General features: G+C 40.9%; 1 protein-coding gene across 1 annotated transcript in view; it reads right to left on the bottom strand.

The window, feature by feature from the left end:
- The window catches only part of GPLD1 (glycosylphosphatidylinositol specific phospholipase D1), a 38,158-nt gene that overhangs the window by 22,883 nt on the left and 1,026 nt on the right, over nt 1–14,249 (bottom strand). Inside the window, exons 2-10 of the mRNA XM_066624452.1 lie at nt 13,208–13,282; nt 11,625–12,008; nt 10,095–10,150; nt 9,587–9,665; nt 7,393–7,490; nt 5,159–5,269; nt 3,072–3,120; nt 2,081–2,135; nt 314–421 (exon numbers count right to left, since the gene is read on the bottom strand). Coding sequence (XP_066480549.1) covers nt 314–421; nt 2,081–2,135; nt 3,072–3,120; nt 5,159–5,269; nt 7,393–7,490; nt 9,587–9,665; nt 10,095–10,150; nt 11,625–11,718 — 650 coding nt within the window. The 5' untranslated portion in view covers nt 11,719–12,008; nt 13,208–13,282. The remainder of the gene's footprint in view (nt 1–313; nt 422–2,080; nt 2,136–3,071; nt 3,121–5,158; nt 5,270–7,392; nt 7,491–9,586; nt 9,666–10,094; nt 10,151–11,624; nt 12,009–13,207; nt 13,283–14,249) is intronic.

Raw genomic sequence — 14,249 nt, 5'->3', positions numbered from 1 at the left:
GAGGAAGGATGAACTTCCTAGAGACCCCTTTTTAGGCCTTTTGTTGCTGCTTTTATGTTATTGCTGTTATTATATATTTTATCTGCTCCTGTATCATTTTAATTGTTTTATTTAATTTCTTTATTAATTGTAATTTATCTTTCAATTCTTATTGTTGTACACTGCCTTGAGCATAGGAAAAGCAGTACAGAAATCTTTTAAATAAATACACCTCACTTAGAAATTATTATACAAAATCAACAAATATGCAACTGTCTATGATAATCTTAATTTGTTTTATGAAATGAAAATACAAAACGTCAGTATGACTTACAATTGAAGAAGCAGCAGATATGTGCAGTCAACAATAGTGCCTTCTGTTATGACTTCCTTACCATAATATTCCTCATAGATTGACATTAAATCTTTGACAGGCACATACCTAAAATCATTGTAAGGCATTGTAAGACATTTACACAAGAGCCTCTGATTCAAACCATCATGAAAACATTTGTAGAAATCCCTTCCCTCCATATTCCCTGATGAACATAAAAACATAACATATAACATAACATAACATATTACATGGTTGGCTTGCTAAAAGTAAGTAAGTAAGGCAGGAAGTAAGGCATAAGACAGATTCCAAAAGCAGTTTTGTTGTGTTGTTAGAGGTACCTGTGGTACCTTAAAAAATGTAATACACTTTGGTTGCAATCTTATACATGTTCACTAGGAAATAAATCCCATGATCTCAATGGGAATTATACCCAAGAAACCATGCACAGGATTACTGCTAGTGTGCATGAGCTTTAGGAGACAAAATGCTTCTTCATCAGAAGAATGATATAGGCAGTAATTCTATTCACACTGTCATGGGAATAAACCCCATTGAATACAACAGGCTTTACTTCTGAGTAGATATGAACAGGCTTGTGCTGCTAGACAGCAAAGTAACGAGGGGTATCCTAAAATACCTCCCAGATGGCAATAAAATGGCATAGGTATAATTTTATTTCATCCTTCCTCGATGGATCGCAGGGTGACATATGCAAGACTTCCCCATTTTATTCACATAAAAATTCTGAGATACAGGAACAGGCCCAAGGTCATCCAATGAACATCATGGACAAGTAGAAAAAGGAGAATCATGAATGTTTAAGATGCAATCCTACGGGCACTTACCCGGGAGTAAGCACCATTGTACACAGTTGGACGTACTTCTGAGAAAACACAAACATACACACACACACACACACACACACACAACTCCACACCATCTCTTTCCCTCCCTTCTTCCCTCTACTTGCATCACTTCAGTACAGTGAACTGATGCTACAATCCTGTGCAGATTTTCCTGGGAGTAGGCCCCACTGAACACAGTGGGACTTACTTCTGAGTAGACTTGCCTAGGATTGGGCTATAAGAGAAGCAAAACAAAACCTGCTCCTCTTCCTCTTAATTTTTACAGTTCCTTACACCAACATAAACCTAAAAGGTGTGCTTGTGCAATACATGATGAACATTTTACAACTCAGCAGCTAATTTGGAAAATCTCAAAAACTCAAGCTCTGAAGAAAGATTGGATTGGAAGAAAAATTGTCCAAATGTGCAGGAGAAACAAGTAGTGAATGGCACTGTTTGGCTGGTGCTGTTAGATCATGAAGAAACCTTCTCCCCAATCCTCAAAGCAGTTTTGCACTTTTTAAATTTGGTAACAGTTGAAACTATGGTATATAAATACATTAAAAATGCATTCATTTTCTTTTTTATTAATACTGTAATTTGATTTTCAGATGTGCAGAGGAGCTTGCTCAATAAAGACAAAACAGCTTCTGAATACGCTCAAGGTATTATCTTACTTATTACTGCACATGTCCCAAGTTTGAAACCTAGTATGGAAATACAGTGACAGAGTTCAGCCCTGGTAAGGTCTATCTCAAATTAATGCTTCCCTGCCCTGGATCCATCATCCATTTGCTTTTTGTCCCTTTTGCTCCAGCATCATAGGAACACATCAATGTTTGTAAATGCACTGCTTACTTTAATATACACTTTTATGTATGCAAACTGAATATCCAACAGCTGTTTTAGCAACTCTTACCAGCTTGTTTCCAAATAATTAAAATCAAGTTCAAATTGGCTCAGCACATCTCCTCCTAAAAGAAGAGGAAAAACACCACAAGACGTCAGTTTATGGCATGCAAAGCCTTATGCCTGCATAACATCCAGTATATAAGAATGTTCTAGGACAGTGGTTCCCAACCTGGGGTATGTGTACCCCCGGGGTACTTGCCAGGACTTTTAGGGGGTATTTGAAAAGAATTTAATAATGGCGGAAAAGGCAGGTCTGTATGAGAATGTCCTGCTGGCAAATACGAGGAGAACAATTTATGGAAATGGGCTGCCAATGGGTATGCAAGTGAAAAAAAGTTGGGAACCACTGTTCTAGCCAAAAGAGTGAGTGGACATCATAAGGCATTTAAAACAAAGTACAAAATCCCAAAGGAAGAAACTAAGATATGGGCGCAATCCTAACCCCTTATGTCAGTATTTTCCAGCACTGGTGCCAATGGGACATGTGCTGCATCCTGCAGTTGGGTGTCACTCACAGAGGCCCCCTCAAAGTAAGGGAATGTTTGTTCCCTTACCTCAGAGCTGCATTGCCCTTATGTCAGTGCTGGAAGGCACTGACATAAGGGGTTAGGATTGCGCCCTATGACTGTTAAGAATTAAGTTTTTTAAAAGGGTTAATATCTTCTGATGAAGACAGCATAAACTGAAAACAAGTTAAGTTATTTGAATTGCTTCATTTATCCAAGTATCCAACATCTCAGACAATGGGAAAAATCATATATTATGAGTGCATTTCCAGATTCACATGCAATGTTGTTCTAACTGCCCTGAATAGTTGGTACTTAAGAGCAGAGCTTGACAGGGAGGAGGGTCCTTTGCTGATGGAATGAGCAGGCAGAAACACTATGGGCTGAGGGCCACTTGGGAACAGCACTATTGTACCACCATCAGACATACATTTGTGGCTGAATACACAAGCTGCTACACTGCAAATTTAGATTCATAAACATATCCATTACCAAAATCACCAGCAGTGTGAGCTTCTGAATATGAACCATGAAAATCCATCTGGGGAAAACAGAAACAATTTAATTTAAAATTCAATTGTTTGTCCAATATTTGTTCAAATTTGTCCATTTCCCCCCTTCTTGTCTGATATAAAATACATACAGAGAATTATCCAGTTCCTCCTAGCTTCCTTTCCTCTCCTTCTTACACATGCTGCTCCACTTGCAGGATCTCACTACAGTGTCAGGATATTCTTGGCAATGAGTTTCAAAATACACTGACTTCTTTCTCTGATGATTTTCAAAGCTACAAAATCATTTTCTTCAATCCCAAAGGGAAGTAGGCTTTGTAGCTAGCAGCCACCAGCCTTCAAAGGCCATTCCGCAAACACCTTCAGCTAGCAAACTATACGAACATTTTGAAAGAATTCCATTTACATTTCCAAAGTTGGTCGACTGTAACATTATTTTCTTTCCAATATTTATAATCTGCCACTCCAGCTGTTCAAGATTTCATACAGTCAAAGAAAACAGTAACAAAAGCAAAATCCGAAAAACAAGAAATGCACCTAAAGAAAAGGCAGAAGCCCCATACAAAAACAATTGAACCCTGACAACAGTAAGGTCAAGGAACTTTATCTCCCTCCATTCAGCTACTAAATGCCTGTGAAAATTAATGAGCTTTACATTTGTTTCAAAAGCTCACAAAGGAGTAGGACTGCCACACCACTGCTGAGACCTTGCTCTCCAACAATGGAAGGGATTGTTCAGGCAAGTGCTGCTGCTCTTGCTGTCACCAGGGATGAACTGAAGTTTGTGCAGGGATGAGCAGCCCAATCCTGAGCTGCCCATTGCACTGGGACTGCTGCGGCACCGAAACAGCTGCTGTGGCATCCTGAGCACAACAGGGCAGCCGCTGCCGGCTCCTACAATGGGGCTACTCAATTCTGCAGCAACCCTTGGGCCGCTGTAGAATCAAGAGCCTCCGTATTGGACCCACAGCCCAACATGGAGGCTCTAGATGTGGAAGAGCAGAGCTCCTCCAGTCCTGCTTCCTTCCTGCCCCGCTCCTTCCCCTTGGCACACCTCCTCCCTGCCCTCTCCCCACCCTCACCCCACCTACCTCTCTGCCATCTGGTGGTTTGGGCAGCTGCAGTGTGACAGAGAAGCAGCAATCCACCAACACTGAGATAGCACCGGTGCTGGACTGGCGCTGAGGGTTGCAGACTTGTCTTATGGCATGTTTGAGACACTCAGTGCCGGCAGATGACCGGCAGTAAAAACTCAGGATTGGACTTTTAGTCCTGCTGTTTGGAATGCCAGGAGAAGGTGGGAAGGAAACCTTGCAAGGACACTTTGGGCAACGACTAGTTGAAGTATCAAGAAAAAATTTCCTGCCTTTCCCAACCTGCACCCTCCCCCATCAAAGCTACTGTATTAGATCAAAAGTGGTGGAACACAGTCACACTGTGTCCCTGAACCACTCCTCTCATACCTGCATGTACTGCCCAAGCAAGTTGCAGACCTCCACCAACTGTTCAGCTATCGGTTTTACCTTGCTTTAGATAGCCAGCCTAGATGAGTCGAGGTAAAATTAGCCAAAGAAGGACTAAACGCCTATTGCATGATGGACCTATTTTTTTGTTTTAAAATGCAAATAAAATTACTGGATCTGGATTGTGACTGTAGCAGGGAGTCTTTTAGAGAATTTGATCCATCTTCCATAGTTGCTATTTGCTATTTATTGCCTGTTTTGGTGTGGACAAGAGGCATGGCCTGCCATTAACTGTTGCTTTCCTATCTGCTTTCCCCCCCCCCCCCATTGTGGAGCTCCTAGACCAGACTGTTGAGCTCACTTTCCAATGTCTTTGAAAACTGAGCACTCTTCTGCGCTAGCTAGGGAACAGATCCAAACAGTTAATTTTTTAAAAGAGGGCAAAATAGCAGCAAGATTCTTACCCCACCCTTAGGTTGTTTTTTCATATATACAATTGTTGCTTAAGAGAAAATGTGAAACAAAAAAGGTAAATATAGTTAGGGTAAGTTGCGACGAAGTGTGACAAACTCTATGCCTAATTAATATCAAAATGTCTGCTTACCGCTGCCATGGCATGTAGAAATCCTTGCTCAACCCCCAAGCTATGCCAACTGACATCTGCCACCATATGAGAAGCAATTCCAAAGAGGAAAGCCACCAGTTTCTCTGTACCCTATATGAAAGCAATTAAAAGCGCATGATTCTAGAGGAGTTTTGACTTAAATAAAACTCTATTCAGAGACATAAAACAGATACAGAAATACTGACATACAATGAAAGCTTGCCTAATGCTTTCACCCACACAGGAATGGAAGCTCAGGAGCACTTTAGAGCACTACAAGGAAAAAGGGCAGTTTGTAGATTCAACACACTTCTAATCTAAAATGCCTCACAGAGGACAAAATCAAGGGAGAGAAGGCAGAAAGAAACAAGGAAGAATACTTTTATCAAATCAGTTTCATTTAATTAGGCTGTTTTAGTAGACCAAGACTGCAATCCTATGGACACTTACTTAGGAATAAACCACACTGAAGTCAGCGAGGCATTTGTTTTTCAGCAGACATGCATAGGATTTTGCTGAAAGAGGACTAAAGGGTTTCTGAAAGCTACAAAGTCAAAGTTTTGAAAAATTTGCTTATTTTTGTATGCTTTCAATGTGAACCATCCTGAATACACTTGTTGAAGGGCAGTGCACATATTATTTACTATGAAGGAGAGAGAGGTGGAATCATGCAGAATATGGATCTTTTTATTCTAAAGGACTTCCTTCATAAACTATTCATAAATACAATGAAGAGACTGTATTTGCCTGATCTGAAGGGAATCAAGGAATTATCTGCTTCCTCCCTCCTGACCCCTGTGCAGTCTTACCAGAGACAGTGGGGGGGGGGGGGCGTCTATCACCACAACGACCCAACTGTTTACTGCTTCTGCCCATGCTCTGCAGCAGAATTGTATTCTGCTGGGCCCATTCGTTTCCGGGCCCAATTCAAGGTGCTGGTTTTGACCTTTAAAGCCCTATACTGCTCTGGGCCGGGATATCTTAGAGACCACCTACTCCCGTACAATCCGGCTCGCCATCTCAGGTCATCAGAGAAGGCCTTTTTGCAAGTGCCGCCACCCAAGGAGGTCCGGGGGGTGGCTGCAAGAAATAGGGCCTTCTCGGTAGTGGCACCAACATTATGGAACTCCCTTCCCCTTGACTTGAGAATGGCTCCCTCTCTTGAGAGCTTTCGGCGAGGCCTGAAAACACTGTTGTTTAAACAAGCCTTCTGATTTCTGGCCTTCTTAACTTTTTATACATCTTTTAGTTTTACAGGCTTGATTCCTCGGTGATCTGCTCTTTTACTCTTTTAATCTGACTACTGTTTTTATGGCCCTGTAGTGTGTTTTTAAATGTTTTTATCTGTTTGTATTAATGTTTTTAAATTCTATTGTTTTTTAATATGTTGTTAGCCGCCCTGGGTTCCGTTAGGGAGAAGGGCGGGATAAAAATAAAGTTTTATTATTATTATTATTATTATTCAAAACAGCTGCAAAGTGCACTATGCCGGCAGAAAATATGTTCCAGCATAGCATTCAGTTAGGATTGGGCCCTCAGATTCAAACAAAGGAAGTCCTGAGTTGCAGTTCTGTCTCATAGCTACTACACTACAGGGATAACCTAATTATCCATGAATTTTTTACCTGTGGTTTTATCTCAATGCGATGAGAAGGGCCCTTTCAATTAAAGGAAAAAAGTCATTTAACAATAGGCTCGTTAATGCAAGAGAGGGCAGCTGGCTAACAATCCATGATTCATTCTCTCTCCAGGCACTTAGAACAGCTTCACTCTAAGGCAAGTGACCACTCCCTTCCCCCTGAGTACATGAAAGAAAGACAATCACTTTGCTCAGGGGGAAGAGAGGGTTCGCTGGCTCAGAGTGAAGCCTTTCTAAGTGTCTGGAGAGAGACTGATTGATAAATTGTCTGCCTAATGACTATCTTACAGCACAAAGGTCAGCAAGGCTATTTTTAAATCATTTAGCAAAGGGACATTGTTTTTTAAATGAATTTACTTTAATGCGATTTTTGAAATCCATGAGCTCTGGGAACAGAACCCTCGCGAATAACGAGACTCAGCCTGTACAACAATTCTCAAATTCTGTTTTAGTTTACAGCTTATCATTAAGAAACATCACAATTCATCTCAATTCCTTTCTGTACATATGAATGAATGACAGAAAGAGTGACAAGATTTATGGAAATAATGGTATCAGGGCCGACAACTTGAGCAATTTTTAGGGAATGCATTACCTCTTCCCAGGGCTGTGGATAGTTCTTCCTGATGTAGTGGATACTGACATTGAGAAAAGGTGCCCAATGAGTGTCTTCAGACACTTGATGGAATATCCCTGAAGTGCCAGAAGATAACATTTCATTATAGAAGATCTGATTTTGTAAATTCATTTTTAAACAATAGAATATTTAAAGAATGTAACATGTTGCAACAGTTTTTGCAGGAAAAGACTCAAAGAAAATATTTTTGGCACGTTTTACAGTGTTAGAAGTGACCAGAAGTGCCTTCTGAGAAGCACTTCTGCTTTGACAAAAAACTAGAAGTCCTTCTCAGAAGCCTCTATGAGATGCAGGGAGATCGTGCGCAGCTTCCCCATGCCTCAGAACACCTCCCAGGCATGACCAGAAGACACTTTTGGTCACTTCCAGGAGGTTTGGTGAGGCCCTCCATATGTGAGTTGGAACCCACTGTAAGTCAAATCCTGGGCCCCGTACCTATGGATAAGGAGGGGCAATCTGAACATACTATGCAGGTTTCATTTGAAATGAAACCTCAAATGAAAGTCTGTTCATTCTGCGTGTGCTTAAGCAAAATGGTACTGACAAGCAGGGATGTGTAAGAGCCACAGCACTGAGACGCATATGTAATAAAAATGTGCAAGATGCCACAAGAAGATAGGGTGTGGTATCAACAGTGGCCCCTTGCTCTGGCAGGCAAACGTGGGGTTAACACCAAGGCCGTAGATTGCAATGAGTATGCATTTGTGAAACCGGAAGTGGTTGTGATTGCGATTTTGAGGGTCTCCACATGTTGGGGAGCCCTGTGGACGCTGGCACGGCGCCTTCCTGCAATCCCGGGAGGCTGCTGCAGGCTCTAATAAGTGGCAGCAAGCCCCTACAAAGCTGCATGATCCAGTGAATCAGGTCGCTGCCTTTCCCCCGCCCCTTAAAGAGGCAGAGGCCAGAGCTCTCTGGCTGGGAGAACAATGCCCCAGTTTGAGAACCACTGCTATAAGCTATCATCTAATATCCACTATCAGTTTATATGTGAAATTGGGCCACCCACAAACAAGGTTGTGGTTTCTGTATACTCAGGGGAATCCCTAAGTATGCAGAGTGAGTTAAATTTGTAAATTTTTAAAAAAATCAAAATAACCTGATGTGGCACAACTTATAAATTATTTCTAGTGGGCACCAGGAGTCAAGGAACATTGAGGTGTCAAGTTAGAAAAGAGCAGAATGGGGAGGGGGCAGGAAAAGAAAATTGATCTGTTGAGGAAACTGGGATTAGGGCTAAGTCATATCTTGGATTCTTATTAATGCCCCTTCTCCTCAACAAGGCAGATGAAGTGAAAACATTAGCATACACAGCTATAGGTGTCATTTAGTATAAACATCCTTAATGTTTTATGACATGGACATTTGTTTCCAATGAACAACATAAACCTGACATTTTCAAGGCAACAGATGCAATATTTATGTCTAGAGTAATCCTATTGACTTAGATGATCTTGAAGAGTTTATGACTCAAGATTTATTTTTTCATAAGCCCTCTCTTTACTATTAGTATACAAAACTATTGCTCTAATAGTTCTATACACTAATAGTAAAGAGAGATAGCTATCGAAACAGATAGCTGCAAAATGGTAATGTTCTCAGAAAGAATATTGTTCTTTCTGAGAACATTATCATTTTGCAGGGCATGTACAATATTTTGCAGCTATCTTTAAAAGATACAATACATGAAAGTACTATTAAGTGCTACCAAAGTACTTAGATAGATAATATGATGATTTATAATCCAGATAAATTAAATTACTTCAATTCAAACTGGCTTTATTGCACTGAAATAAGTGAAGCTAAACTAGACACAATTCTACTAAGTGGGATCAGGTTACTTATTCTACAGACTTTGACAGATACAAAGCAGTTTGCCTTCAAGTACATCAACACAACAAGTTTGTGCACTGGTTTCTTCCTTTTTACAAAGGAAACATCTAGTTCTAGTCATCTGCATGCTTGTCACCAGCCCTGCTGATTATTCTCTATACTGTTTTCTTGAGCAGGCACTTCCTGCAGAATAGTAAGTTCTGTTCAGACTCTCAACTGGCACTATTACAAGTACAGCTTTAGCCAGCCAGTATGAATGCATTTAGAATCAGACTGCTTGTCACTGCATTATTCAGAAAAATAACATTTATTTTATTTTTACCATTCTTGCAGATAACAGAGTAGAAAGCATCAGGATAAAGGCTTCCAGCCTGATATGCATCTTGGTGGTTTAGTAACAGCTGGACAAGAAGATGAGTAACAAGAACCAAAGGGAGAGGGGGGGGAAAGAATATTAGCGCTGCATATTTACTTATTTCTTTAGCATACACAACTGCAGGCAAGAATTTGTTACAACTGTTCTGCATTATAACCCTGTTATACAGAATTAGCCCATGTTCTTTGTGTAGTTTGACTATATCTGTATTAATAACTATCTGTATTAATATATTTTCTTCAATTCATCCAAACAATATTTAATATAACTATAACTGGACTCAAAATAGTTTTGAAAGATTTATAAATATGTTTTTTTGAATATTAACTGAATATTAACTGAATAAAGTTAGCATAAATCAATCCAAGCAGCTCAAATCCAACAGCCAAAAGGTAGTATAAAAAAGAACATTTGGACATTAGAATATCATATAAAGCTATTAACAGGAACCTACCTTTCTGTAGTCAACATTTCCCTCTTGTTGACCAAAAAATTCCAGAGCTCTATGAGCTGGAAAAGTAACAACACAGTACAATAGGTGACTCTAGTTACATAAGTTTAATGATGCAAAAATGAAATCAGGTAAGATGCTGCATATATGTCTGATAAACACAGATTTCTACAACAAACAAACATAGGCTGCAATCCTATACATCAGTGGTTCTAAACTGGGCATCGCAATGCCCCAGCCAGAGAACCCTGGCTTCTGCCCCCTTAAGGAGTGGGGGGGAAAGCAGAAATGCAATCGCCAAGATCGTATCACTTTGGAGGGGCACTGGAGCTTCGTTGGACTCACCACAGCCTACAGCAGCCTTCCAGGGGTGCAGGGAGCCCCACGCCAGCCTCCACAAGGCTCCCCAACAAGCAGAGAATGTAAAACTAACAATCGCAACCCACTTCTGGTTTGCGATTGCGATCGTTATTTTCACAGTCTCTGCATGTTGGGGAGTTCTGCAGAGGCTGATGCAAGGCTCCCTGCACCCCTGGAAGGCTGCTGTAGGCTGTGGTGAGTCCAACCAAGCCCCTGCACCCCTCCAAAGCAATGCAATCCTGGCAATTATGTCACTGCTTCCCCCACTCCCCACCCCTTAAGGGGACAGAGGCCAAGGTTCTCTGACTGGGGTGTCACTGCGCCCCAGTTAGAGAAGCACTGCTTTGCATGCTAAGCTGAGAGTAAACCACTGAACTCAGTGGAACTTACTTCTAAAGATGCACGTACAGGGTGGAACTGTAATTATCTTATTATAAAAGTAGTATTAAGTTATTGAGAAGCCATTTTATTCATTTTTACTGCTGAAATCCAACTCAGGAAATATTTACATTTGCTCACCCTGCTAAATCTCATTTAATTCACCACGAATTATTATATGCAGACTTATGCAAATTACTAGAACATTATGATTAAAATAAATTCACAGACACACATGTATTGCCTCCTAGCAATAAAAAGTATAGCTGAGGTTCCATTATAAAAGTAATTACAATCAAAACATTCGCTATTTCACAACCAGTGCTATGTCCAACAAAATAAATGCCCAGTTTTCTATTTCCCCCTCCCCTTCACCCCATAAGGTTTGGAATTTAAAAAAAAAAAAAAAGATCTGTTTCAAGTGGTGGGCAAGATGTTTACAACACACTTGAAACTTCAGAAGACATTCAGTATTTCATGGATCAACACACAAAGTCCTGCGGGCTGAGATATCACAGTATTGTATATCTTAACATAAATGATTGAGAATATAGCACATATATACCTCTACTGGCTGTTTGTAGTGTTACCTTCGCATTATGTTGATATTATTAATACTGTACAGTATTTATTTTACCCACCTCAGTACTAGCTTTGAAGGCAGTTCATAGTGCAAGATTTTATTTTAAAAGGTGCTGCATATTGTATTTGGACAGATAAACACCTAGCAACTGTCACTGCCACCAATTAAAGAACTCTGTTATCATATTTTATCTTATTACCATAATATCTTACCTATTTCAATATGTGTTGATAGGCCGCATGATGTAGCTTTCTGGCAAAAAGTGCAAAGTAAAGCCAGCAGAGACCAGATCTTGCAAACTTTCATGTTACTGATCTTCTGGCCTATAAACTATGATTTTGAAACAACTTTCGATAGGATAACTGTGACCTTTGAAATATAGGCTACAGTGCATTTCTTAATCAAATATGACACTGACAACAGGGGCTAAAGCCCTGTTATTTGAAATGTCAGGTTGCCAGTTTCTTATCAGTTACTTATCTGCCAGTTATTTATCAGTTTTTTTTCCATCGTTGATAGTTTTCTTCTTTTATAGAAGCAACATGACTAAAAATTAATATGATTCTTGTTTTCCATAGACATCTGTGCAAAAATGCCTAGAACAGAGAAACTATGTTATTGTATGTCATTTGACCATTCCTTCCTCTCTCAGCATGCCATGGTCTAGTAACTAACAGCCCAATCCTCAGCTGCCTGGAGTGTGGGGCTGCAGCAGCATCAAAAATGGCTGCCACTGCATCCTGCACACTCTGGGCAGCCGATGGCAGCTCCTCAGGAGAAGGGGACTTTCGCCCCTACTCGATCCACCATCAACCGAATGATCGGCAGTGAATCAAGAGCCTCCATGTTGGACAGTAAGCCTCCTTCCCTCTCTTGGAACACCTCCTCCCCCCCTCTCCCCACCTCTCCAGAAGACCGCCTCCCCACCCTCTCCCTGCCTTCCGCCTGCCTCCTCCCCTCCTCTCCCCATTCCCCCACTTAACTCTCTGCTGCTCGGCGGACCACACGACCACTGAGCCGCAGAGCTCTGGTGGCCGCCTGGCAGTAGCCCAGTGCCAGCCAGCGCTGGGCTACCACCCGTGCTCGCCCAGTGCTAGGGCCCGCAGATGTGCCTTACGGCACGTTTGCAGCAGTGCACACTGGCGGTAAGCCAGTACGCACTGTTTAGGATTGGCCCCTAAACCCTTCTCTGCTGCCACAGTCTTATTAGTAAAAAGTATGCATCAGTATTTGTTCCATTTAAAAAAAAACTGAACTTCAAATATTTTGTTTTATACTTCACTTTATTAATCCAAATAGGGATTCCTGACTGTAAAAAATGTTCTGCATAGACATGAGGGGCTTGCAAGCCTAAATGAGGCTTGACTCATAAATTAATATAGAGGATGGGAATTGTCTTGACTTCACTGGGCAAAAGGAAACACTGCTATGCACAACCAAACTGCAAATCCTTGCAAAATACATCCATTAAAGGGTATAATCTTGAGCCATTGAAATCAATAGTGGTTTTACCATTGACCCATGGATTGCTCCCATATTTGAGATATCATAACAAATAAAGCAGAGTCTGAAGCAGGGAAATACTAACTAGGGAGATTCAGATTAGTAACACACACATCTCCTTGGAATGTGCAGCTTGGACATCACACTCACTTAATGTAGATTAGGATCATCACTTTCACTTAAATAGTGCCCTTTTTACACAAGATAGAAAGTGGTAGAGAAAAAAATACAGTATTAGGATTATTCCTATTACATTGCATGCACATGCAAGTTTTCAAGTGAATGACTGTACCTGTGTGAAGAACAGGTTAAAATCACTGACTTAGGACTGAATCCATCTTGAAAGCCTCCAGTCATTTTGGAGCAACTGTGGGAACAGAACTGGTTAGTGGACTGGAAAAAAAGCTCCTTATCTTGAACCTCACTTCAGTGGGGTGAGAGGTCTGATAACTGGGTGGCTGTTCAAAGTCTAGCTAATTGGGAATTGCTTGAAGCTGTGATTCTCTAGGGGGGGGGTCAGAGTGAGTGACCTGATGAAAACATTTTCCAGAAGCTTCAACAGATCCAAATCTCTGGTTGACTAAGAACTAAGTTGAAACTATTAAAAACCCTGTAGTCAGAAGGGCTGCTCTTTGATATTCCATCATGGATGGCTGTTTGGATCTGCTGTGGCAATGGTCCAACCTTCTTCATGCCATGACCCTAATATATAAATAAAGTATGAGACGGGCCTTTCTCCTAGGAGCCTACCTGCCCATTCCTTCCCCTGTCACCCCCCATTCCCCATGCCTGTTATCCTTCCCAGTACTGTTCATTATAACCAAATATTTTTATTAGAGAGAGCAGAAAAAGTTACCATGAATCCTGGCACTAGTTAAAGCTGTTTCAGCACAATTGCTAAGAACCTGAGCAGGACTGGGACACTATTTCCTGGTACCTCCCACTTTACCTGGTGGTACTCTAATCCAGTGGTCCAACAGTTTTCATTTCTGCAAGTTGCTGCAACCCCAAGAGATCTTAAATTACTCCTAATACAGCAAGAAATACTCTTTAGAATATATTGGACACCACAGAGGCTATTCCTTAAAGGACTTAGCAACGAATCTAGATGTTGGAGATGCTAGAGTTTGAATGCTACACGTACACATATGTTGTGGTCATGTCCTATTATTGTAAGCTTTTGGGATGAAATAATTATTATAAAGACAGTGCTGCAGCAACCTTTAATTTTTACAGATATGTATGTAATTCTTAATTATCTACCTGTTATCTGGAGACTCACACCTGGACAATTGAAATGGACTTTCTGTGCCCTCATGGTAGCAAAAAGACTT

This window comes from Tiliqua scincoides, chromosome 4 (assembly GCF_035046505.1).
Source record: "Tiliqua scincoides isolate rTilSci1 chromosome 4, rTilSci1.hap2, whole genome shotgun sequence".
NCBI lineage: Eukaryota > Metazoa > Chordata > Lepidosauria > Squamata > Scincidae > Tiliqua > Tiliqua scincoides.
Note: the sequence above shows the minus strand (reverse complement) of the source record. Positions and strands in the feature narration are given on the sequence as shown.